The sequence below is a fragment of the Chelonoidis abingdonii genome, chromosome 18 (genome assembly GCF_003597395.2).
Source record: "Chelonoidis abingdonii isolate Lonesome George chromosome 18, CheloAbing_2.0, whole genome shotgun sequence".
Lineage (NCBI taxonomy): Eukaryota > Metazoa > Chordata > Testudines > Testudinidae > Chelonoidis > Chelonoidis abingdonii.
This window is the reverse complement of record NC_133786.1, coordinates 15,832,644-15,859,820: the sequence shown is the minus strand read 5'-3', so window position 1 is coordinate 15,859,820 and position 27,177 is coordinate 15,832,644. Positions and strand designations below refer to the sequence as shown.

The following is a 27,177-nucleotide window of genomic DNA, read 5'->3' as shown; positions in this document are numbered from 1 at the left end:
CATCAGGAGGAGGGAGAAAACTTGTTCACCTTAGCCTCTAATGATAGAACAAGAAGCAATGGGCTTAAACTGCAGCAAGGGAGATTTAGGTTGGACATTAGGAAAAAGTTCCTAACTGTCAGGGTGATTGGACACTGGAATAAATTGCCTAAGGAGGTTGTGGAATCTCCATCTCTGGAGATATTTAAGAGTAGGTTAGATAAATGTCTATCAGGGATGGTCTAGACAGTAATTTGGTCCCACCATGAGGGCAGGGGACTGGACTCGATGACCTCTCGAGGTACCTTCCAGTCCTAGAGTCTATGAATCTATGAATCTATAACTGCCCGAGTGCTAACTCTTGAGCCCCGAAGTTCACTTCCATGCCTGCAGTGCAACAGCCATTTGAAACAGATATTCCTGATCCATAACAGTGCAATTAAACTTTCCTTCCAAATGCAGACTGAGAGGTTCTCAATATCCACCAGTAGGTTGTCCACAGTAGTTCTCCTCCTTCCAGCCTCCTAGTCTATTTAAATGCTCTGAGATTGCAAAGACCCCCATTAACTTCAGTGGGCATTGGATAAGGTCTATATACAGTAATGAGAGAGAAAGGGGTTGCAAATGTTTCTGAAGCTCTAAGGCTCCAGGTAAGCAGTAAAAGCAATCAGGAAGCTTCTTCAGAACATCAATAAACCTTGCATGCCATACCTGAATGACCAAATTTGATTCCAGGGATAAGTTCATCATCAGGCCCAGCACTGTGAATAAACATTCCTGGTATCCTGCTGAGTTGCCAGTGGAGCAACACTCATCCTACAAAGAGAAGAACAGACTATTCAGCATCCGATTCAAAACAAACAAGTTCAAAAACACATATGTCCTCAGCACACCTCACATCAATGATTGTCAGACGCTCTGAGATCTCTGGAGGAAACACTGTTGAACTAGTAGTATTCATTAAGTTAATTACCACAAGCTTTAAACAGGCCTGCCAGCATTCCTGGTTTTCAGCCATCTGTAGTCGGATGACTCCATCAGCACACAGATCCCCCATGATGCCAATGCACTGGGTGAGGGCTGGCTGGTTCACCTGTTTGACAGTTTTCTTTAAAAACAAGAGTAGAGAGAAAGAATATTCAGGACAACAGTGATGAAACAATAATAAAATGCAGAATACTCCTTTGTCATTGTTATTCCTGCTGATTTAGCTGTGGAAACAGAAACTCTGTAATTACTCCTCTCATATAAATCACAGAGGTGCACCATACTTAGCAAATTACCTTGATTGAAGCCACAGAACTAAATCCCTGCATATTGTTTTGAAAATTTACACCAAAAGGGAACTAACAATTGTGTCTCTGCCTCCTGACCTCAAAATGATACAGCTCCTTGCCCCATCAGGTTGTGCCCAAACAGCATGACAGACCCAGGGGTAGTGACAGTTAACAATTTTAACACATTTTCAAAGGGAAAAGAGAAACAGGTGAATCCCATTTTCTTGTCACTCAATGCAAACAGTAGAGAGAGGAGTTTTTCCTTCTAATTATATCCATTTTTGTCTAGTACAACTGTCATGGTATTACCCCCACTCTGAACCTTAGAGTTCAAAAGATGGGGTACCAGCATGAATTCCTCTAAGCTTAGTTACCAGCTTAGATTTTGTAGTGCTGCCACCAACCAGGACTTGGAGTGCCTGGTACACTCTGATCCCCCCAAAACCTTCCAAAGGGACCCCAAGACCCAGATCCCCTGGATTTTAACACAAGGAAAGTAAACCCTTTCCCCCACCGTTGCTTTTTCCAGGCTTTCCCTCCCTGGGTTACCCTGGAAGATCACTGTGATTCAAACTTCTTGAATCTTAAAACAGAGAGAAATGCACCTTCTCCCCTCCTCTTTTCCCCTCTCCTCTCTCTCTCCCTTTCTCCCACCAATTCCTTGGTGAGTACAGACTCAATTCCCTTGAGCCTTAACAAGGAAAGAAATTAATCAGGTCTTAAAAAAGAAAAAGTTACTTCTGTAATCAAGATGGTAATGTTACAGGGTCTTTCAGCTTATAGACACTAGAGAGAATCCTCCCCCCAGCATACATACAAATAAACTCCTTCCAGCAAAATACACATTTGCAAATAAAGAAAACAATTAAAAGACTAAAATCGCCTTTCTCCTGGTACTTACTAAAATTAGAACAGAAGAGATTTTTTCAGAAAGATTGGAGGAATCTGCTTACATGTCTGGTCCCTCTCAGAACCCAGAGAGAACAAAGCGAAACCCAAAAACCACAAACAAAGGCTTCCCTCCAGCAAGATTTTAAAGTATCTGGTCTTCTGATTGGTTCACTGGTCAGGTGTTTCAGGTTCACTGTTTGTTAACCCCTTACAGGTAAAAGAGACATTAACCCTTAACTATCTGTTTATGACAGCAACCCATGCCTAACCTGAAGCACCTCCTGCTATTCCAACAGAGGCCTATTAAAGGACTATGGATTTGAAATGTGAATAAACTATGGCTAAAGAAAAAAAATCAAACCACCAAACCCATTTAATCTGTGACCTAAAGTTGTCTTCAGATTCATATCTCCCTAAACTGGAAACACGTAGAATAAAATCAGTCAATGAGACATTTGAATCTGGGACAGAGTGGTCTAGTTAGTGACAAATGTATCCAAGTCACAAAAAGGACTGGGAAAAAGAACCTTCACACAGGGTGAAATCTTGAGGTCAATGGAAGTTTTGCTACTAGCTTCATTAGAGCCACAATTTCATCTCAGGAGTTTTGTAAAGTTGCTTTCTTGCTTTAGAGCATAAACCAACTTCTAAATACTGGGGAGGAAACTTTCCCTAGGGGCAGGTTGTCGTGCAGTAAGCAGTTGTGGGATTTCTTGCAGCTACTGGACTGGAAAGATCCAGAGATGATTCAGCATGGCAATTCTTACATTTCTAGGACTAATGAATCATGCAAATTCCAGCTGTGAACAATCAGCCCCGAAGCTAAAAGGAACTGATAGAGCAGAAATTATGCAGACAGCACTTTTCATGAAAAATATGGAAAAACTAGGCTCTTTCTTACCAATAACTGTGCAAATAGAGGCAAAACACTTGTAGAAAGTTTGATACGACACTGCATTTTGAACCTGTTGGCAAAACAATATTCATCAGCCGGTTGTGGATCTAGACAAAACGAACGCAGAAAAATGCACCTTGTAGCAACCAAAAGGCTGGCTCAAATCCTATCTCAACTGGAGAGGATTCAAAATAACAATATAAATGCAATTTTACACAAAAACAAACATCCTTGGTTTTCCCAATATCCTGTTTTAATTTTGCATTTAAACTGCCTTACTATGTAAGAGTTAAGTCTGCCCTCAAATACACGTGTGCAAATCCCATGGAGTGACACTGGTGAGAGTGAAAAACCTCAGGTTACTCTCTTGTAAAAAGTGCAAGATGAAAAAATCCTTCCATTTTTGCCAAGACCTCTTATTTAATAGTACAAGCATGAAATGGTTCTTGGGCCTATCAGACGCATGAAAAGTGTACTCTGTATGCAGCTCCGCAAGTTGTTTTTTTCTGACTTAACGTTGTGTATTCTGGGACTAATCAAATGACCTCACAATTCTAAAAAAGTGAATAGTTTAAGAAGTACTAGTTACTTTTCCTCCTTGATTAGGTTAGATAGCAGGTTCATGGCACAGCTAGCCCTGTCATCCATAACACTGACGAATGCAATCAGCATCTGCAGCCACCTGTAAGAAAATTAATAATGCTCATGTCAGATATGCACCAGGGTAACATTTGCAAGAGTACCTAACTGATTTAGGAGCCCAAGTCCCATAGACTTCTAGTGGGATTTAGGGCCAAATCCTCAGTTGGTTTTAATCAGGAAGCCAAGCTGATTTACACAGCTGAGAATCTGGTGTAAAGTTTTCAAAAGCACTTAACCAATTTAGGAGCCTAAATTCTCTGACTTTGAGAGAGATTAAAGCTTAGTCATTTAGATTCATAGACTTTAAAGTCAGAAGGACCATCATGATCATCTAGTCTGACCTCCTCCACATTGCAGGCCACAGAACTTCACCCATCCAGTCCTGTAACAGACCCCTAACTCTCGCTGAGTTACGGAAGTCCTCAAATCATGATTTGAAGACTTAAAGTGATAGAGAATCCACCATTTACACTGGTTTAAACCTACAAGTGAGCCGTGACCCATGCACCTGCAGCTCTCAGCTGCAGTTGTGGCTACAGAACACCTATGAAAATCAGCTGCACACGTGCATTTTGCACACCTAACTCTTTTCTGACAATCATGCCCAGACTCTTTCTTCAGAAGTAGACACAAGGAGCTGTCATGATATTTTAGACCATGGCAACATTAACTGACATTATTAATAATAAAAGAATCCAAACTTTCCTTCAGACATGGCTTATCTCTTTAACCTTCCTTTTGATTAAAAATGTCTCTGGATTAATGTTGTACATACTTTACTAAAGTACGTACATCTGTTTAATCTTTTCTGTTCATCAATTATTTCCAACTATTTCATTTAAACCAGCCCATTAAAATTTACTCTGCTTAATTGTAGCAGTAGATAATGGTACAGTAACAGAGATAATTGACTGTGGTTTCTTTCTCCATTCAGTGAGTCATTGCAATCCTCTGAATAATCATAAATTTCAGTTATTGGATGATGAGAGACTCAGCTTGAAACTCAACACATTCAAAGATAACTTAATAAGCTCTTGATGAAGAGACAGAGTTCACATATTTGACTATCGCCTAAGGAAATGTTACTAAGTAAAGTTACTTGACAGGTGCCCTGAGGTTATCTAAACTTTTCCAGTAATAAGCCCTTTTCTATTCAGCTGTGAAAACATGCTTGAAGGTGCAATCTGCCATGTGCTGCAGAAAGTTAGGATGTCTTTCCGCACACTCCTAACTATCCTAAGTTGAAGCATGTTGCACGGTACTCCTCTGACCACTGCTGCTCTCTTTGTTTTAGTGCTTTTGCTCAGCCTGTCACTTAAGAAACTGTCCAGGGATAGCTCTGGTGAAAAGAAATCAGGTATGACTTGGAGGAATTCAAGAATCTTTTTGGTGTTAGTTGTGAAGTATTGGTGAAAGGTGCCTGAAGCCCTCTATGGTTAGGTCATTAGCCAGTGGGCACTAGGACTCAAGAAACCTGGGTTTAAAGCCCCTGCTCAGCCACAAACTTCCTGGGTGACCTCAGGTAAGTCACTTGGTCTCTCTGTGCCTCAGTTCTTTACCTGTAACGGGGCAATTGCCTCACAGCGATACAGCGAGTATAAATCATTAAAGATTGTGAGGTGGCGATGGAGACCACATAAGTACCTAAGATGGGTAGACAGCTGGAGTCCAAGCCTCCCTGTTACTGTGCCTCACCCCTGATCTGGGGACACCTTTAGAGAACAGTGGAGTTAAGCATCCCTGGCACAGTCAGTCTCTGGCCTCAAATGTTGAGGCAGACATCAGTTGTGCCAATTATTGCCACTTGTGTTGGTGATTGCTGTCATATGAACAAGAACGCAGGAAGTGGGAAGATATTCATTTGGCAGAGGTCATGAAATAGTCATCAGAGGGAACTGACTTTTAGCCACCATTCACCTGGGCTAGGTTCAAATTCATGAGATGTTCTGTGCTGTTAATGTCACAAGCCAGAGCTACAGAAGACATTCCCTATTTTCGGACCAAAATTCTCTCCATCACTGCAGCCTTCACTGCCTATTTGGCACTCTTCCCAGTTAGTATTAAATATGACCATAGGAGCCAGTAGCAGAGCCAGATTTCGAGCAGTGGTAGAGTCGTGGGGCAGAGATGGGTCATCAGTGGTGCCACTTTAATTATACCTGTTGACTTGAAAAGACACCACACAGTCTGCCAGGTCGGAAGAGTGGAGAGACTCACTCACCCATTCGCTCTGCCAATGGAGGGAGCCACAGAAGGTCCACTCAAGAGGAGAATTTAGCTTCTGGACACTTTTTTGCCTTGACCAGGGGTTGGCAACCTTTGACATGCAGCCCATCAGGGTAATACACTGGCGGGCCACGAGACATTTTGTTTATGTTGACCATCCACAGGCACAGCCCCCTGCAGCTCCCAGTGGCCGCGGTTCGCCGTTCCCAGCCAATGGGAGCTGTGGGAAGCAGCAGTCAGAACATCCCTGCATCCCGTGCCACTTCACCCAGCTCCCACTGGCCGAGAACGGTGAACTGCAGCCACTGGGAGCTGTGGGGGGCCCTGCCTGCAGATGGTTAACATAAACAAAATGTCTCATGGCCTGCCAGTGGATTACCCTGATGGGCCACGTGCTGAAGGTTGCCGATCTCTGGGATGGACTTCATTTTCCCTTAGATTAGATGTGGATACTGAAGTGCTCCCACTATGGGTTTGGATGACCTGGAGATAATGGTGTTGGAAATACTGTCCAGGAATCCAAAAATTCTAATCTAGTTGATTTGGGCCATAAATTTCAACCTCCTGAGTGACAAGGGTAAGTGTGAGTTCCTTGTTGTATGTTATCTTTCAGCTGCGGACTGCAAGTATAACTGTTTATGGATTCTAGCAGAATACAGTACTTGGTTAGGTTCTGGTGCCTGACCAGCAGCCTTCTTCCATTCTCGGTCTGAGAGTACAGAGACAGCAATGCCAAACTCTGTGTCTGGATCTCAGGTACGTCAGATGAGAGCATCATGGGAAGCTGCACATTCACATCAGGGTGAGTTAACAACAATCGCTGATTCTCCTCTGAAAAAGAAAAGGTCTGTGTCATACATCATGTGTCATGAAATCCCTCTACAGCAATTAAATCAGAACCTGTAGAAAATCATTCAAATGTATTTTATTATCTTTATTTCATCCACTTAAGGGCCCTTACTCTACGTGACTGGCATAGAGGAGTGTTCATTTCATATGATATAATTTCAGGGAAAGATGAGGCTAGAGTACTGCCCTCTATCCATTACTCAGACTCTCCAAAATGGACAGAGCAGCTGGTCTCTTAGCATATTCTGGCAATATTCAAAATCTGCTGTCATTTGCACCAGTTCAACCACTCGGACATTAGCTGGGTCACATAGGGTGTAAATCAATGCACATTTTGGCCCCAAGGTTTCAAAATGTTCAATATTTTCCTTTTGTGCCATTTGGTATACCATCCCTTACCTTGCTATTCCCTTTCTGCCTACCTACAACCCCTCTAGAATTACAGGACTGAGGGTCCTGTTACACACCCAGTACGCTGTGCCAGTGAATATGGATTCTCTGGGTCCTAACAAGGTGTGCTTTATCGTGCCACAGTGGCACCTGCATTGCTGTAACTGGTTTAAGAAAAAGGACCTCAGCTTTCAAAAAGAGCATAAACAAAAAAATATGGCTCTTCCCATGAGTTTAATACTATTCCACAGGGAAATTGTACATGGAATCTCACCACCAATATTTTGCTACCACTCTTGGTACCTGCACAGAACAAACTGTTGTTTGCACTATCATACGCCCTCTGGTTTCCCATTTTACAAGAACAGATATGTAAGTGCCAAACCATCTGTTTGTCTCTCTCAACGGGTCCTTCATACCATATAATAAAATGGAACGAAAGCTACAAAATTAGGAGAATGGGCAGAATGCAAGCCAAAATCATCCGCACTCAGACGCAATGAGCCACAATTTTAACTTTAGTATCGGGCGTAGCCATGTTAGTCTGTATCCACACAAAAAACAAGGAGTCCAATGGCACCTTAAAGACTAAGAGATTTATTTGGGCATAAACTTTCGTGGATAAAAAACCTCACTTCAGATGCATGGAGTGAAAATTACAGATGCAGGCATTATATACTGACACATGAAGAGAAGGGAGTTACCTTGCAAGCAGAGAACACTGTCAACACTGGTAACTCCCTTCTCTTCATGTGTCAGTATATAATGCCTGTATCTGTAATTTTCACTCCATGCATCTCAAGTGAGGTTTTTTATCCACAAAAGCTTATGCCCAAATGAATCTGTTAGTCTTTAAGGTGCCACTAGACTCCTTGTAATTTTAATTTAAGTACCTACACAAAATCAATAGAGCTATGTTGATTTACACCAGCTAGGCTGCCGGTTCTCTGTTTTAAAAGTTAGGCCGGAATGGATCAAAAACACACTGGAAAAGATCACTAAGGCTCACATTTACTCCAGAGATCACAATACTCAAGAAGATAAACAGCAAATAACTTCTACTTGCTGTTCTGCACTGGCTTTGTTTATTGAGGTGCACTAGAAGGGGCTGGTTGCAAGCCCTCCTTGCTACGCACCACTCCCGACATCAGCTAACGAGAACTAGAGATGCCTGCAAACACTGAAGAATTAGCTCCTGACATATAGGTACTAATCGTGGAAGACATGACCCCAGACCAGATGACGTCCCCAGAACAGGAGCTCACTTCAGGCTCTGCAAAAGCTTTAAGCCATCCATTAAAATGGATAATAATTTCATTGCCTAGGGGACCCAGAGCCACAATTGTACTTACTGCTAGCTCTGTGCCTGCAGCAGTTGCACCTGACCTGTAAATCTGTGGTGTGCTGCAAGGTCTAGACCCAAGTGCTCTGGGGAGTGATGTTAATTGAAAATAATAATTTCAGATGCAGTCAGTTCCATATTAGCAGTACATTAACAATGATTAATGCTGATTACACAGCCTTACCATTCCCAGCACAGACTACCTGCCAGAGGATGAGAAGAGAAATTGACAATTCCGCTTCAGCAGTGTTTTCCTTTGCTACAGAGAGGCCCCTGAAATGAAAATATAGATCTACAAAACAGCAAAGGAAACACAAAAATGTGGAGTTAGAGAAACCCCTTGGGCTTCTCTACCTGAGGATCTGCCCCAGGATTTTTTCTTTATGTTCCCAAGCTCCAAAACTGGCTATTTTAATCAACACATTTAGGAATGCCGGTTCCATTTCCCAGTCAGACTCCTTTGCCACTGGCTTTGCTATACTGCCTGTATAGCTGCCTGCTTCATGGATCCCCGCTGAGCTCATCCCTGCACTCTACGGATCAGTGAGAGCTGGCTCACCAAGAAGCCACATATTCGTGTGAGTACAGGGACAGACTGCTTCATATTCAAGCAACCACCAGTGGCGGATACTGATAGACTCTGAAGTGATCACCAGGATGCAGCCTTATTTGGAATCCTAAGGCACCACTCCCATTCATTTCAGCTTCTTGGGACCACCTCAAATCTCTCTGTGCTAGACCCATCTCAAACCAGCTAAAATTTCTGGTCATCATGTCTTCTGCATAACATTTTGCAGCCAATACCTAACCGAACTCTTTCCAAATATATCACCAATGAGTCTGTCAGCTTTTTCCCAAAAGAATTTCAAGAAACAGATTTCAGCACTAAGCAAATGGCTTTGATCTCATGTAGAGCATATATCCTCTCATACATGAGGCACACTGAATAACACAGGGGCTTAAAGTTAAATAAGGTCACTAGCTCCTTTGCTTGACTAGTACCGTACAACACAACAGGCAGCCAAGAACATACAACTGATATAAGCAGTAGAAAGTATAAATCTTGGAGGATGATCCTTCCCCTCAATTATACGGCCGAAACCGATGCCCCGAAACAGTTTTACAGCTTACATTAGAGCACATCCCCAGCTGGTGTAAGTTAACATCGCTCTTTTGGCATCAGCACAGCTGCATCTATTTACCCCAGCTAAGGATCTTGCCCTCAGTGCATTAAGTAACTGAGTTTCTGCATCTGAGATTCTTTTATGTCAAATTTTACAAACCTACTCATCTTCGCAGCTACGCAGAGGAATGAAAAGGACTAACTCTGCAGATGTACCCAGGTGACTAAAGACTGAAGCACAGCAGGTGTTTTGCCCGTTACATCCAAAAGAGCATTATTTGTCTAAAGGTCAAATAGAAGTCAATACAGTCAGACATTAAAATGCTGTCACATTATCTTTTGATCATTTCATCTGAATTTCACGAGAAGCGATTGTGTTTCTTTAAATATCTTTTCATTTCCTCATGTTATAATACCCCACTGTTCTCCTTAAGAGATCCCTTACCGTCTTATGACCTTATTGTCGCTGATGATACTGAATCCATTGTTTGTTCTAAATAAAATTTGTTCAGTGCCTGAAACAAATTCAGAGATAACCACATCAGCCCTGCAATCCATCTGGCTGACATATTATCACGAAGGTACACTCCTGTTCTCTAGAAACAGTGTTAAGTGACAAGGTCACAATCAACAGCTTTGGGGAAAAAAATATACATATTTACATCATAAAAGGGGAAAATCCTCTAAACAGTATTTGGAGCAGAAACAGCAGTGAAGTATATATACTCTGATTCATGTCTATAATTGTACAGAGTGACTAACTTCATTTAAAGAGCTTTGCAAGGAGTCAGGAAGATTTACACACCAGTCAGGCTTTGCAAATCAACTGTAAACATTTTTAAACAAACTGCTGTTAAAGGATCCAAATCAACACTAGAGTCCACATGGAACTGGAGGTGCTAAAGTAGGAAGAGCCCAACCAGCTCACTGAGTCCAGGAAGAAAAATACAGGTCTGAGAGAGAGGACACCTCACATACTGGAGGCTACACAGCTAGAAGAATGTAATGCACTGTACATATAAAGGGCTAGATCCTCATTTGGTGCCAGCTGGGTAGCTCCATTGGGAATCGGCCTAAAATTTATAGTATGCTTTAAAATTAAATCATAAAAATCACCTCCCTCTTTACTTGTCTTCTAAGACCGGAGTTCTGCAACAACTGGTGAGGCTCAAGCACCTATATTCTTTGCTGTAGATTTTAGCAACATTATCAACACATGCAGTGGAAACACCTGAACTCAGAACTTGTCAGGATTTCAGTAGAGCTGAGTCTAAACTGTGATTTTCACATCTGATATGAATTTGTCCAAAGTCTGCGTGGCTTTGGGTCTAGCATTACATTTGCAGCCCAATTAAAAGCCTTTCAATTCCAATGTTCTCTTCAAAAGGCAAAATGTTGGTGATTTATCTGATCATTTACATTATGTTAACAAGGATTAATTCACTATCCCAACGAACTCAACAACAGTAGCCAGTTTCAGAAGAAAGCTAGAGTACTGGATACTGAATGGATTCATGTGGTTACAGTTTACCATACATTCATGGGAGAAGTTTGTTACTGAACATCTATCCTCATTTCCCACACTATGCGGTGTCTTCTCCTTTGATGTGGCACATAACTCTCAAGACTGTTAATGGGAGATCTGCACTCATCTCCTCTAAGGGAAACAGAGCTGCCTTTCAATATCGACCAAGTAAGTGCTTCATGTTATTCTGGCACAGCATGCCTGATTTGCACATAATTGTGCTCAGATTTTAGGCCCAAAAATATGTGACTGTTTCATGCATGCATTTACTGGCCCCAAACTTTTGAAATATCAAGCCCATAACGCATATTTTTTTAAACAGGGGTAGAGTTTTTATAGGCCTGATGCAACTCTCATTAAAAGACTTCCATCTATTTGGCTCATGGCCCAAGTTAGCACATTAGACAGACAAATTTGCATAAAATACTTACAATCTTTTATTGATTCAGTCAAAACTCTAATCCCGCCTGCATAATAAAGGATATTCTGGTCAGGTCTACTGAGCTTCTGGAGCAGCTCTTTCACAGATACAGCAGTATACTTTCCAGACTGAAATTCCTCCAGAGCTTTCTCTTCCTCTTTTGCTTTTCTTTCCTGTAAGTCTACTTCATTCATGCAGTCTTCAACACCAAAAGGAAGAGAAACTAAAAATGTAATTCAGTAAAGAGGCCACAAATTCTTGATACACATTAAGGACAGTGAGGAAAGAAATGGAACACCATTTGATATCCTAAGGTTGACCAATATACGCTGGGCAAAATATACAGAATTATATTATCAATATGTATTATTGACACCACATATATTAATATGCACTAAGCACATAATATAAGTATAATGTTATGTTGTATATATTTCTAGCAGGTACATATCTTAAATTGGCCTGTTTTTCTATATTCCTGTTCACTTATGCTAAGAATCCAGTAATACTTTTCAAAGTTGAAGTCAGCTTTGGCATGAGAAAATAAGAAGCTTGTCAAAGGCAAAATGTTCTGCCCCGCAACAAGCTGGGGAGGTACCTTCACAGGCCAGTCCCTGGAATGCAGTATCCAAAACAAAGATAAGGGAGGTACAGAACAACAAATTCAGAAACTGGCAAAAAATGAATAGGTTGGAGTTTAGTGACACGTAAAGAGTTTTGGTAACTTGTAAAATCATCCTATAAATACTCCCAGCTAAAATGCATAACTTGGGAAGCACACCTTCTGCAGAAAGTGAATTTAACAACACAGCACAAGACAGCTGCCTGGAAATTGGTATTGTATTGAATCTTTTTTCCTGTGCTTTATTATTACTGGCTATTAGCAATAAATCTGACTGATATTGGCTATTTGGTCTCTTGAGTACGTTTCATAATGAACCAAGGAATCGTCAAGCAATTGACTATATAATTTATCAACCATGTCAATTGTACAGAAAGGTTGCGAAGCAAAGAGGGAAGAACTGACTCAGTGATTTGGGGCAACATTTTACATTATGCCTATAGCCTAATAAAAGTAGAATGACTCTTAGCTGTGGCCAGCCAAAGGGAAAGGTTAGAGAAGAGACGTTAACTGGAAGAAGAAACAATTGGATACAGAAACTGGATGGAAAGAGTCCATAGAGAGGTTTAGAATGCATAAGACTGGTTTTTAATTTAAGTTCAGTTTTGGTGACAGGATAAAGATACCAGAGGAACCCTGACATTAGACTTCTTACCTTTAAATAGACTTTCCTTTTGGGGATCAATTTCTAAGATCTTCTGATAGGACTTCCTGGACTTGATAAAAGAAACCCAAGACTATATTGTTAGTTGAAAACAAAAAGGAAAAGATTATGTAAAAGATATCTAACTTGACTGGGTCTGATCTAAGACCCTTTGAAATCAATGGACTAACTCCCATGGACATCAGATGGAAGGGGAAAAAATCAAATGTACAACTGCAAAATAGGGAATAACTGGCTAGGTGGTAGTACTGCTAAAAGGATCTTGGGATTCTAGTGGAACAAAAATTGATTATGAGCCAACAACGTGATGCAACTGTGGAAAAGGTTAATATTCAAGGGTGTATTAACAGGAATGTTGTATTTAAGGCATGACAGGTGGCACAATTAACACTCTGCACTGGTGAAGCCTCAGCTAGAATAGTGTGTTCAGTTTTGGGCGCTTCACCTGAACCAGATAAAAAGGCTTCAAAAATGTGTTAAGGACTGCTATAAAGAGAACAAAAATCAATTGTTCTCTATGTCCACTGAAGGTAGTTCAAGAAGTAACTGACTACCTGCTTCAAGACAGATTTAGTTTAGTTATTAGAAATAAAACATCTCTAAGTATCATTAAGTACTGGAATAGGTTACCAAAGGGGGGTTGTGAAACCTTGTCATTGGAGGTTTTTAAGAACAGGTCAGACAAACGTTAGGGATGGTCTAAGTATACTTGGTCCTGCCTCAGAATGGGGGGGATGAACTACACCACTTCCCACGTCAGCCCTAGAGTTCTGTGATTCTGTAATTACCATGTGCAATTATCCTCTAACCTTTGTGTGAGCCTAAGTAATGGATAAAGCCCACTATAGTAACATGAGAGGGAATATTTTCTTTTAGACCTAATGCAGCCCTCATAAGAACCTGCAGACATTTTGTTCCCCAAGCAGCCGATGTATGACAAGACATTACTATAACATGCTATCATAAGTCAAGTGTATAAAACCATCTCTCTCTCTTCCACTGCCTTATAACACCAAACATTGTGCAGACTTATATTCTGCTAATTTCTATATGGGCAAAAACCTTATTTAAGTTGCTAAACCAATGGAGTTACTCCAGATTTACACTGGAATATTTAAAAAGAGAATGTGGCTCAACCCCCACAAGAACTGTATAGCTTACCTCATTATAGTCCTTCAAGGCCAGATGAGCTTTTCCCATGTGGAAATAGGCTTTAATACATTTTTCGTTGCACTGCATTAAAAGGAATTAATCAAATAGTTTAGAATGTTGAATCATTACACACTGTCATCTAACCTCCTGGATAATAAAGTTACAGCAACTGCCCAAAAAACTAACTATAACCGTGGAGTGTGCTGCACTTGAATGAAGCTGGCTGACTTTCAGTTAATTGAATAACACTTAGACCGCGCTCTGTAACAAAATCAATTGCTATCACATGGAAATTTCTCAGTACACTTTCCACTTCCATTCACACAGAATACTACTAAGGACGTATTCAACTTTTCAGGCAGGGACAACATTCATATTTGGGAAAAGGGTCACCCTTCTCCCACAGCACCCTATAATCTGCAAAACATAGACCCAGTCTCACCATTTGATAGCCTTAGACCACAACTGGGAGGAAATCAACAATATGACATTAATCATACATACAGACTAGTGGCTTGATCAGAAATAAGAGCATGGACTCATACTTTGTATATATTAAAAATTTAAAAAACCTAACATCCACTGTGGGTGTTAACTAGAATAGTTTCATTGACTTCAGTATCATAACGTATTCTTAGATGAGGATCGGGACCTACGTTTCCATATCAAGAGAAGTATCAGAGGGGTAGCCATGTTAGTCTGAACCTGTAAAAGCAGCAAAGAGTCCTGTGGCACCTTATAGACTAAAAGACGTATTGGAGCATGAGCTTTCGTGGGTGAATACCCACTTCTTCGGATGCATGTAGAGGAAATTTCTATATACCTGCCCCTGGAAATTTCCACTACATGCATCCAACGAAGTGGGTATTCACCCACGAAAGCTCATGCTCCAATAGGTCTGTTAGTCTATAAGGTGCCACAGGACTCTCTGCTGCTTTTACATATCAAGAGAACTTTCTATACTGTTTCCTTAGCAAATCAGATTTCTGAATATCCCAAGTATCTGGATTGATCATCTGCAAAACGTCTGTAGTGGCCTTCTGCTATCATGTCTTCTCTTCCTAGGCTGGTCACCTCCACAGGTATGGGATTTTTGAAATGTGAGATTTAGACTTATTTGGAATTGTGTGGCTGGTATACTTATTGGAGTTTTTGAGTTAATTCACAAAGATCATTTAGAGCTCATTAATTTCTAAGGAGGCTCCTATCAGTCTGTGTCATGGACATGTAAAATACTGTTCGGCTGTCCAGATTAAATTATGCCAAACATAGCCATTCCCTACGCCTGCTGATTCTCATCAGCTTTCTTGCAAGGGTTGTAAATTTCTGCACTACATCAGATCTTCATACAGCAGAACTCTTAAATTAACAGCTGTTATAATATTAGGAGTAATGGAGAAAAAAGGTAGCAGAAGACTTCAATACATAAGTCTTTCTGCTCGTCCCCAAGCAAACTGGCCGCAGTTCAAACACTCCCACTGGACGTAAGGGAACTGTTGGCTGGAGTTGCACATAGAATGACAGAAATCAAAACCATTAATTTACCAAATGAGAAAGTAAATTGGTAATAAGTGGCAAGGTGAACCCAAACGTACAAGAACTTGAAAGTGCTGCTCTTACAACTATTTACGAGGACAATTAGCAAAGACAGTCACTGCTGACTGCCACTCATGTACGTTTAGCCAATTCTTTGTCCTGAATTTTTCTTGAGGAATTATTACCAGTACCTTCTTTATTTTTGTGTCACCCTTGCCGGAGTTTCTCTGTGCAATTAAAAGCCTCACAGGGTACAGCTACACCACAATAAAAAACTTGTGGCACCAAGTCTCAGAGCCTGGGTCAGTTGACTCAGGCTCACAGGGCTATAAAATTGCAGCGTCAGTGTTTGAGATTGGACTGGAGCCTGGGCTCTGAGGACCCTGCTAGAGGGGTAAGAAGTCAGACCCTGAGCTCCAGCCCTGGCCTGAAAACCAACACTGCAATTTTATAGCCCCACAGCCCAAGCCAGAGTCAGATGGCCCAGGCTATGAGACTCAGTGCCATGGGCTTTTTATCACAGTGTAACATGCAATTACACTGCTTAACATACACCCAACCTTAATAGCAGCTGAAGTTTCACATCTTTCTTGAGCAGCCCTGCCAAGAATGAAATGAGTCCTTTATTGTCACTAGTTTTGATGATTTCTTGGTTTCACAGTTCAGGAACATCACACTCCCAATGTTAACCAACTGGCTGATCTTTTCCAGTTCAACTGAGTGTCAGAAGAATATTAATTTCCCGATATTACATTGCTAATCCTATTAATGATGTGTCAGTGTTACATCACATTTAATGGGTACTAATGTTTTAAAGCCACTGAGTTTGGATTCAGACCTTTCTTTTCGGCTTTTAGTATATTTCTCCACCTTTCCAAATGTCACATGAACACTTTCTAGTGAGAGGATTCACTGCAAGTTTAACAAGGCTATTGCCTTTACATTTTTAAACAGATCAGCAGAACATTCCCAGAGAATGTTTGCAAGGGGCTTTATCATTAGTTATATAAAACTTAAATATTTGAATACAATATTTAAATAAAGAGCTGAAAAAGGATTCCATCTAGACACTGTTGAAAATGTTAATGTCCTTTGTATCAGGAAAGTTAGCTCAGTATGACCAAGGGACTTCTCGGTGCCAGCTGGCAAAAGGCACAGGGAGTGCACAGGGTTTTACAGGGATCCCCTGGGTTGGATATTGGCATAATAGTTCACCAAAGGGTGGTACCTGAGGTCTCTACCATGAGCTAGTAGCTCTCCAATCATCATAATTATTGGAAGATGTTTTAAACTATTTCCTGTACAGTGATATGTAGAATATTAGGTTCCAAAACTCATAGACTCATAGGTCAGAAGGGACCAATATGATCATCTAGTCTGACCTCCTGCACAAAGCAGGCCACAGAACCCTACCCATCCACTTCTATAAAAACCCCTAACCTATGTCCGAGTTATTGAAGTCCTCAAATTGTGGTTTGAAGACCTCAAGCAGAGAATCCACCAGCAAGTGACCCATGCCCCACGCTGCAGGGGAAGGCGAAAAACCTCCAGAGCCTCTGCCAATCTGCTCTGGAGGAAAATTCCTTCCCAACCCCAAATATGGCGATCAGCTAAACCCTGTTTAAACTGTTTAAATAAAGCTCATCACCTGACTCAAGATGAGCCTCAGGGTTAACTAAAGCAGCATATACAACAATGGACACCCATGGAGCAGGCTATGTGTACTGCCTGGGCCAGGTCCACGCCTGAGAATTTACAACTAAGATAAGCTTCTGAAGAGGGAACTTCCTGGGGTAAGGACAATAGCCTGTTCTAGTATGCGTGTTACGACTTAATTTTATATGTAACCATTTGTTTCCAATACTTCTACTTGCTATCAGGTGAATCTCTGTGCTTTAAGTCAACTTATACTTGACTTCACTATATGCACATCTGTGTTATGCCGAGCAGATGCCTGAGGTGGAACCGGTAAGCTGGGGTGTACAGTTTCTTTGGAAGCAGCAGATATATGAATACTGTGAGTGTCCAGTAGATCCGGGGTTGGATCCTCCAGGGAGACGCTTGGAGGGCTTGAGTGTTGGACTGTGCCCATTACTAACCTATAGAGAAACAGTCGGGCCTGAGCAGCACAGTGGTTGTGTTGCCTGTGGCTGGTGGAGTTGGGGAGCTGACCAATGGCAAGCGCAGACAAGGTTTCCTCACACTAAGGGCAGGTAATAGTAAGGTGCCTTATAGTCCTGGATACCCCAGAGAAACATCAGACTCAGCATTAGCTGCTCATTTCAGTTTTTAAAAGAACGCTGAAAATTGCGTAACGTTGCATTTTGTCTCCACCTGGGAAGTAACACCAGGCTACCACTATGCATGAGCCCCCTTCTCTTCAGCAGAACTTGAACTGATCACCAAGGACCCCAGCATGCAGAGTTTAAGTCATGCCCAGGGCCTTCAGTGATCCTTTGCACGGTGATGAATTTCACCCATGTTGACACATTTCCAGCAAACCTCCATTAGAACCATACAATCTTTTGAAATACTCCTCTGCAATGAGAATTGCTTCTGTGAAGACAAGTTGTGAGGTCAAACACACACTGCAGGGTTGCATTACTAACTGAGTATGTATAAATAGGCCTCTGGCATCAATAGCATAGTGCATGCTGGGACATGAGATTGAATCACAATCTCTAAACTAGATAAATAAAGACGTAAACGGTGTTAATATTGTTGAAATGCCACTTATAAATGAAATTGGGCGGCCAGCGACACACATCTCAGTTGCCATGTTTAATACTGGCTAGTTATACTCTGTGTCCTACCAACTGATTGAAGAAACTGCAAAGCAGTTACCTTTAAAGCCCATTCACAATCATTGATTACTTTCTTGTACTCCTGCAACTTCATGTGAGCCTGAAAGAAAGCCAAGACGGGATACAGATCAGCAGACTTATCAGTCCAAAGAAGAATTAGAATACTGTTTATCTCTGTAATGTTTTTCCAAGTTCAAAGCACTGTGCAGATATTAGTTTAATTAAAGTGATATGCTTTAACCCACAGGAAGTGCCAACATATCGACTGATACATAATTAACTGCTCCTTAACCCTTCTGGTGTTTTACCATGTCTGTGCATCAGTGTGCAGTGGATTTTCAAGTGAGTTAAAAACAAACCGAGCACAAAACTCACATGGGTCTGCACTAAACTTAGGGCAGGGAAAAGTCCTCAGTTCACAATTAAAAATGTGACTCATCTTTCAGAATAAAGGCAGCTTGAAAAAACATATATCCCCCAATGAACTTTCCTTTCATGTCAGGGTGTGGGGTGACCTGTGCACTGTGCTGTCACTGCACAGGGAGGGTGGGAAGGAAGGGCAGAGCAATGGAGTTTGTGGGACAAACAATCCTTCCACGATGAGGCTTCATTCTGACCCGCCCTGCAGGACAGAGGCTGCAGTCACAACAGGAATAAAACAAATGTAACAAGACGGCTGAACTTTTCCCACATGATCAAGTGAGGAGCTCAAGTCTGGGTTGTGACTGTCAGGTTTGGTTTTCCTTCCTGGAAGCCAGAGGCACAGGCTGGGAATTAAAATAATGGCTGTCCAATGATTTTCTGAAGTGCAACTGTGCCTTTTTATAATCTCAAGGGAAATGAGATAATCTGCTGAACAGAAACACATTTACATCAATATTAGTATCATAATCTTGTGGCAAGGACCCAACCACTGATACCCACTGCAAGCAAAATGCCCACTCCATAGGTTGCATGCCATTGAGTGAAAGGTCACAGAACCTACTGCTTCTCACATTATTAGCAGTTTTCTCAACACAGCATCAGCTTATACTAGTCAGTCCTTTAGCTAGAGTGGGAGAGATCTGTGCAACAATGCCAAAAACGTAGGGTGCAGATCCTGTTGCTGATGCATGGTAGGGAGGGGTCTTATAGGTACACACAATGGAATGGATTGCAAAGCTTTTGGGAATGATTTCAACAGTCAAACATAACACTGATTGAAAGTACTGAAGTACAGGCAGGATTTGCATTTGGGGAAGAAGGATGCCACTGGGTTTAAAGCACTGGACTAGGAGGGATGAGACTTGAGTTCTGTTCTCAATAGAGACTTCCTGTGTGACCAACCTATCTAAGGGGTGTGAAATTCTATGGCCTGTGTTATGAAGCAGGTTAGACTAGATGATAAGGTCTTAGGGAAAGACACTGTTCTGGGTTTTTAGAGCACCAGCACATGAGGGTCCTAGTTCATGACAGAGGCTCCTAAGGGCTATGATAATACAGATAAATAATGATCATCCTAAGGTCCACCTTCTGGCCTTAAAATCTATTAATGTATTATTAAAGATATAATATTTGGCAAATGGAGCAGAGGAGAACTCTGCCAGCCCACCTTGGCATATAAGGTAGGTAAAGAGCTCATCACCTGTGGTAACATTTAGCTCTCTACAGCATACTTAGAATATGTCAGGAGGACGGATTCTTCCCTTCATACGGGCATGTCAAAGAATTAGCCCCCATTAGAGATTATGAAAAAAGAGAGGCAAGGATGGGAATATAGACTCTCCTTGCACTAAGCTACAAAAGGTGCAAGACTGATTATTTTTGTTTCCTGTTTTCTTTTAGTACCAGCTATTGGGCACTCAATAGCAGCTCTCTGATTGGCACATTATATGAGGATGGATATTACATTAAAGGGTGTATGATGATGGCTCATTACTTTCTGTTAGACACTTGCATAGAGAGAGCATAAAACGCTTCACCTGATGGAGGAATTAGTTCAGGGCCATAAAAGGCAGCATGATTTGCATCAAAGCCTCTCCAGTGAAGCGGAATTCTTGACCAGTCCAAGAAACTAAAGGGAAAGTTTCAATACAGAGCTTAGTCTGAATTATTTTGCTGGTAGCTTTCAATCATATTAATATTCACTGTGCTAGCATGGCAGTAAGTAGATCCCATCAACTCCTGTTAGCAAAAATGAGACCTAAAGCACTGCTGTGGACAATGGCCCGGGACAAACTACCTTATGTGCTGCTTTTCCTCCCTTTTCCAGGCAATCTGCATCATACCTGAACTCCTGAAATTGGCTTAGACAACAGAGCAATGATTCTTATGTGCCATCTGCAGGTAGCGTAGGCTGTTGTGTACCTAAACAATACACCTATAGCAGATTTTTTCACACACTGACCTGTGCTCTGTTCGTGTACAGCACCTGCATATCCTTCTGTTTCTCCAGCCCTTCGGTGTATAGCTGGATAGCTGTGGCATAGTCTCCTTTACTGAATGCATCATTTCCCTTCTCTTTCAGGGCTGCAGCAACAAGAGTCATGCATTGGAAATGTCAGTATTTCCAGTCGTAAACTCAGTGGACAGAAGCCGTGTTCTCCTGCAGCAACTTGCCCTGAGATTCTCACTGTATTGCCTCTGTCGGAACTGTGTTCGTCGGGCATAGCATGCAACAGACTTTTCTCTGTGTATTTTCATTTACGCGCCCCTTTCATGTTCTAAAAGACAAACTCAGGCCATTTGTATTTTCTCTTTATAGCCTAAAACTTGCATCTTCCCAAACACATCTCTCACTCCCAACCTTAAGTCTCTTTACTGTAAAGAGGAGAGCCATCAAGAGGAATGGGTTCCAGAAGACCTCAGCACCTACTGTGCATAGCCCATGTTCTCTTCTAATCAAGGCTATACATACGATCATTGGTACAATGGAACAGCACATGCCAGATTCCTTGTCCCCAGTCTCATCAATGTGCATACACAACTCACAGTCAACCTGTGGAACTCCTTGCCAGAGGATGTTGTGAAGGCTAAGACTCCACCAGGATTCAAAAAAGAACTAGAAAAGTTAGTGAAGGATAGGTCCCATCAATGGCTATTAGCCAGAATGGACAGGGATGGTGTCCCTAGCCTCTATTTGCCAGAAGATAGGAATGGGCGACAGGGGATGGATCACTTGATGATTATCTGTTCTGTTCCTTCCCTCTGGGGCACCTAGCACTGGCCACTGTTGAAAGACAGAATTCTGGGCTAGATGGACTTTTGGTCTGACCCAGTATGGCCATTCTTATGTTCTCAGGTTCCTATAAAAGTGTGGCTAACAGGCTAGCTTACCAGCTTAATTCAGCTCTGATCTTTTTAAGGAGTGCTTAGTGGACATCAAAAATGTAAAACTTCAGCAATTACCATTCGCCAAACGTTCATTTTTCTTCCTTCTTTTGGCTCGTTCTTTTGCATCTTTCTCCAATGCTGACATGAAGCTGTCTGAGAGCCATCAGCGTTAGGGTAGCGTTTCAGTTAATGAAAGAAAAAATTTCCTCATTAAAATCAAATTGCAGATGAGAGAAAAGTCATTTCTGAGACATGTTTTCTCCACAAAGAAAATCTTAAGGAGGTATTTCATTAAATTGATACAACTCGGAACATGAGTGATAAGCTATTACGCACAAAGGCCATAATGCTGCCCTAGATTTGCATACCCGCCTCTTTAAGTAGCTCTTCTCTAAGAGATCTTCTTTTTGATTCAATATAATGAGGTTCTTAGATGCAAGGTAGAGAATATGCTGAAAAAGAATCTTTACTATGCACAATCCAGCCAGGCACACAGGACTTGTAAGCAATTAGAACTTTCTGAGACAACTCTCAGAGTCAGCTGAAAGAGTCACATTGACTTTAGCTGGAGTTGGTTCAGGCCCTGCATCAGGCATATGAATCAGGGAAAGCAATCTGAATCCTTACTCTAGCTTTGCTGAGACAAACTGAACAGGGGATAATTATTGGAGAGGAGAACCCTGTCCTACCTCGTCTCACTGTCTCCATATCCCGTGTGGCCTGAAAAAATTGGATGAGTGACACACAAACATATAGACAAAAAGGTTAGGTTTGAACTGGAATGAAAATAAATTTAAGTATAGTTATTTCTAAACTAGCTGCAATTTTCATGAAAAAATATGGGTTGCAAAAAATAGATCACATTTATTTTTCAAAGCAGCTTAAAACACAGATGTATAACATGAGTCTGTAAAAAGCAACAAAGAGTCCTGTGGCACCTTGTAGACTAACAGACATATTGGAGCAAAGCTTTTGTGGGTGAATACCCACTTTGTCAGTCTTGGAGCATACGTATTGGAGCATACGTATTGGAGCATAAGTTCTAGTACGTCTGTTAGTGTGTAAGGTGCCACAGGACTCTCTGTCGCTTTTTACAGATCCAGACTAGCACAGCTACCCCTCTAATACTTGACAACATGAGTCTAGTAACAAGAGAATCATTTTTTAAACTTGTCAAAACTAACTCCATCAGAAGCATTTAAAGTCACAAAGCAGAAGAAAACAATTCAATCCTCAGGTGTCCTCTTGCGAAAACAATTTGGCTAAGAATCTCAGTTAGACTCTTCACATGGGAAAATTCACCACTGCAATCTGATTATTCTAATTGCTGGGGTACGTTTCATAATGTAAGCATTTATTTTACTAAGACGAGGTGCAGCTGCACAACACCTAGGGCCAGCTTTTCAAAGATCTGTAGGTGCCTAAAGATGCAAATAGATGCTTAGTGGGATTCTCTGAAGTGCCTAAGCAGGATCCATGCCCAAATTCTATTGATTTCAACAGCTGTTAGGTGTCTAACCTGCTTAGATACTTCTGAAAATCCCACTAGGTGCCTATCTGCATATTCAGGTACCTGAAAATCTAGCTCCTAATGTCTGAACTGAAGTCTCTCAAGACTTTGACTGGCTTTGGATCAGGCCCCTAGGAAGCAGCAAACAGTAGCCACATGTTGCAGCATCTCAGCACCTGCTTCTTCTTTGCTATTAGCACCCAGTGATCTCCTTTTCATCTCCTGAAGAACAGGTACAGGCTGTAAAACATGATGTGGGGTATTCTCTCATATGCTTTCCAGTGAGGAAAATGAAACACAGGTTTAAGCTACATTCAACTTGTATTTTTAACAATACTTATGAGTTTGCATAAGTGGCAGGATAGCTACACTTGCATCATTTGAAAGACACTAATCACCTACATCTGATACTCGAAAAGAGATCATAAGTCTTACCGCATCTTGTGAGTTAATAACTGTTCTGTTCAACTTGGTCTTGCATTCTCCATCATCTCTGACCTCTTGGATATGAAGTCTTTTCTCTGTATCAGAGATAGCTTTTTCCTGGACAGCTGGGTCTGTGGAGTTCAAGCCTTGAACCAAATTGGCTAAAACAAACGAAACAAATATAAAATAAAATTAACTTAGAGAGACCAGGAGTTAAGTTCTCCCTTTGGTTACACACGCCTTTGAAGCCAGAAGGAGCTGAATGTGCCATTGAGTGGGGTGCGATTCCCAGCTTGAGGAGACAATGCACTAGTTCTCATCAAGCTAGCACACTAAACATAGCCACACAGGCTGTGGTACTCAGGGCGTCTAGCCAGTTTATGCCCATCCAAGACCCTATACACATACTCAGGGTGACTGGCCTATTCCACAGCTTGTGCTTCCATGGCTACATTCTATTTGCAGTGTGCTAACTCCATGAGAGCCAGTGAGAGTATGTCTTCTCAACGTGGGAATCACACCCCCAGCTCAAAGTGTAGGTGTGCACTAAAAGACTTGATGTAACATACAGATGACAAGGAAAACATTTATAAATTAAAAAAAAAAAGATCTGTTCTTGGCCTTTTGGCTATGATTCAGGGTAGCTTCAGTTAATACATGAGACTTCCTCCATAGGCTATAGCTCCAAATGTTGGCAGGGGGATGGACTCAATCTAACAAGTTTTTTCCCCATCTCTGACTTCTACCAATGATTTACATGACTCTAAAAATAAAATAATAACCGGAGGCATTTGGAGCCATTGCCAGTATCTGGCAAGATTCACATCTCCAAGCACTCAAAGATTTCAAAAACTAAACATAGTGATCAAAACTGTATGATCTTCTCTTCTTTTGTTTTTTCTTCTTTTTGCTCTCTAATTCTCTTTATTTGTCCACCTCAAATGATCTCAGTTTTCTATTTGGGTATTTATCACAGAACAAAGATTAAGGCAACAATGTGATGCAATAACCAGCATTTCAGTGAGGATCAAATTTCACTGATAAAAATAAAGCAGTTTCAAAAATACAGAGATTTTGCTGTTTAAAATACAAAATCCCAGATTTAGGTACATTTTGATTTATTTTTCATCATTTGTTATACCTCCAGCACCAAAGATACTTATTTGTCTTTTGCCTCTGGGAATCTAACTTCAGAAACAGCAACAGGAGAGAACACAAAAGAAGCCTCCCAAACCTGAGTGCACACTCCTGTCATTTGGAAATCAGTGAAGTTTTCCAGTCTTAGCGATAAAGACGAATATGCAGGTCTCTCAGGTAATTCCCTTTTAGACCTAAATTTCTGTGGCACTTTCAAGTGGCTATGTTATTCTTCTGTTTCACTTCCTGTCCTAAACTGCTGCACAACATTCCTATGCTCTGCTAAAAAAATAAAAACTGTGGCAATTCTCCCAGAGATGGTTATAATTCAGTGGTGTGTCCCTTGACTACTTCATGGAAATGTTATAAGACTTCATAAGTTAATGAATGCAAAGCACTCTGAGATCCTCAGATGAAAGGGGATATAGAAATGCCATCTATTACCATCACTTTTCAAAAAGTCTGATTTTTTAAATGTCACTTCTTTGTTTGCTAGCCCAACTACTAAGACCCCCATTCCTGGAAGTGATAGCCTGAGGGAACACCCCTGAACGCATGGAGCGCCCCCTGCCTTCAGGATTGGGGCTTCACTCTATGAAAGTATCTCTTATAAACATTGTTATACATAAGGAAAGATCACGGCCAACATTTTCTAAAGCAATACCTGATTTTGACTGTTTCTGTTACTTGGTGCCCAACTAAAGACAATTTGGGTCTGGTTTTCAGAGGTGCTAAGCACCCACAGTTCTTATCAAGATCAGCTGGAGTTAGGGGAGGTCAGTATATCTGCAAGGTGGGCACTAAAATCAGAAGCCAATGCTGTCCTTAACACACTGACTTCGCCTGAGCAACACGTACTCCGACCAAGTGTAAATCTGGCCCACCATGTTTATACTACACTTACCAATTTCATCCACATCTCTCAGGAATTTCTGCAAATCTCTCTCCTCCAGCTCATCAGTCATCATGGTTCAGAATGACTAAGGGGGTGGATTGGAACCTAAAGGAACGAATAACTAGAGAAAAAAGAAGCTTACGAAGTCTAAAAATAAGATAACAGGTTTGTTGCCACATCTGGGAAAGCTGGATGGCTCACAACATTGGTTCATTTTCCCTTTACCATTCACTTGGGCTTTGACAGTTTGTTTCCAGCCTAGAACTACAGTGAGCACCATCATACAGTTACTCAGAGTATTACATAATGTCAACCTCAGGCCCCCGGGACACGGGTTTGTGTCACAAAATCACCACCACTATCAGCACTTAGTTGATCACATTTTCAAAAGTGCTCAGGACCCCGGCTTCACAGGTCCTTTGCAAACAGCATCATGCCTGAGGGTTATGGAGACAGAGGTCTCCTTTCACACTCCCTACTCCACACCCAACAAGGGCCAAAGTGGGCTGGCAGGGAAAGCTGGCCCTGATGATGCTACCCAGGCAGACCAGAAGGCTCCATCCGCTAGCACCTTTGCCTGCAAGGAAGTCACACATAGTGGCCCATTAGAGCACCTGCGGGGTGGGGCTGGACATCATGGGCAGGAAGAGATTGGGCACTGTAGGGACAGGGGGCAGCAGGAGGGGGGGAGGTTAATGGCAGGGAGAAGTTGGGGAACTGGGAGGTGGGATCAAGGAGAGGTGAGGCTAGGAAAAGTTGGAAAGCAGTTGGGGTGCTGTGGGGTGGGGGAGCAAAGCTGTGGGAGGCAGTGAGGACTGGGGGGGCTGCAGAGTGGGGACCAGGGAGAAGTGTGGGCTGTGGAGAGCAGGAGTGGGGAGAGATGGAACAGAGGGCCATAGGGGGAGGTGGGGGCAATGAGGACACTGCGGGAAATGGAGGGTTGGGGCCACAGGGTGGGGAGCTTGGAAGCAGATAGAGGTGGGGGGCCTGCGAGGTGGGGTGGGGGCTGCAGGAGATGGGGGAAATGGGGGTACTATGGGTAACAGAGAGAGGTTGGGGCTGGAGAATGGGGACCTGGGAGGGATGGCGTGTCGGCTGTAGGGAGAGCAGGCAAAGGTAGGGACTGTGGAGGCGGCAATGGAGAGGCAGCGGGTAGCACGGAGAGGTGGGGCAGGGGTTGCAGGGAGAGGGGCTGGGGAATGGAGAAAGGGGGGAACAATGTGGGGCTGTACAGAGGGGGGAATGATCAGGGGCTGGGAGGAAAAGTGGGGCTGCAGGGTAGAGGGCCTGGGGCACAGGGAGAGATGGGGATCAATGGGAAGGGGCTGAAGACCGAGGAGAGATGGGGAGACATGGGTGGCTAGGGAGCAGAGAGAGATAGGGGGCTGCGCAGAGGGGGGGAAGATAGTGGGTAGGGAGCAATGGGGGGCTGGGGAGCAGGGAGATGGAGGCAGCGGGGAGCCGTGGGGGCTGTGCGGAGGGGGACGGTGTGGGCAGGGGGCGATGGCGGGGCTAAGGACCAGGGAGAGGTGGGGACAGTGGGGAGCGATGGGGGCTGG

The 27,177-nt window shown here is 42.3% G+C and overlaps 1 protein-coding gene across 5 annotated transcripts in view; it reads right to left on the bottom strand.

Moving 5' to 3' along the window:
• The window catches only part of TTC12 (tetratricopeptide repeat domain 12), a 43,568-nt gene that overhangs the window by 12,593 nt on the left and 3,798 nt on the right, over window positions 1–27,177 (bottom strand). For 4 of the 5 annotated variants that reach the window (XM_075073482.1, XM_075073481.1, XM_032773561.2 and 1 more), the window contains exons 2-17: window positions 25,628–25,723; window positions 23,596–23,747; window positions 22,340–22,370; window positions 21,726–21,803; window positions 20,725–20,846; window positions 18,379–18,438; window positions 14,008–14,079; window positions 12,838–12,898; window positions 11,571–11,759; window positions 10,060–10,129; window positions 8,676–8,764; window positions 6,573–6,741; window positions 3,632–3,724; window positions 3,049–3,112; window positions 953–1,087; window positions 691–795 (exon numbers count right to left, since the gene is read on the bottom strand). In XM_075073482.1, coding sequence (XP_074929583.1) covers window positions 691–795; window positions 953–1,087; window positions 3,049–3,112; window positions 3,632–3,724; window positions 6,573–6,741; window positions 8,676–8,764; window positions 10,060–10,129; window positions 11,571–11,759; window positions 12,838–12,898; window positions 14,008–14,079; window positions 18,379–18,438; window positions 20,725–20,846; window positions 21,726–21,803; window positions 22,340–22,370; window positions 23,596–23,747; window positions 25,628–25,691 — 1,554 coding nt within the window. In that variant the 5' untranslated portion in view covers window positions 25,692–25,723. Of the gene's footprint in view, window positions 1–690; window positions 796–952; window positions 1,088–3,048; window positions 3,113–3,631; window positions 3,725–6,572; window positions 6,742–8,675; window positions 8,765–10,059; window positions 10,130–11,570; window positions 11,760–12,837; window positions 12,899–14,007; window positions 14,080–18,378; window positions 18,439–20,724; window positions 20,847–21,725; window positions 21,804–22,018; window positions 22,227–22,339; window positions 22,371–23,595; window positions 23,748–25,627; window positions 25,724–27,177 lie in introns of those variants that run through there. The other variant, XM_075073483.1, reaches the window with a different exon arrangement.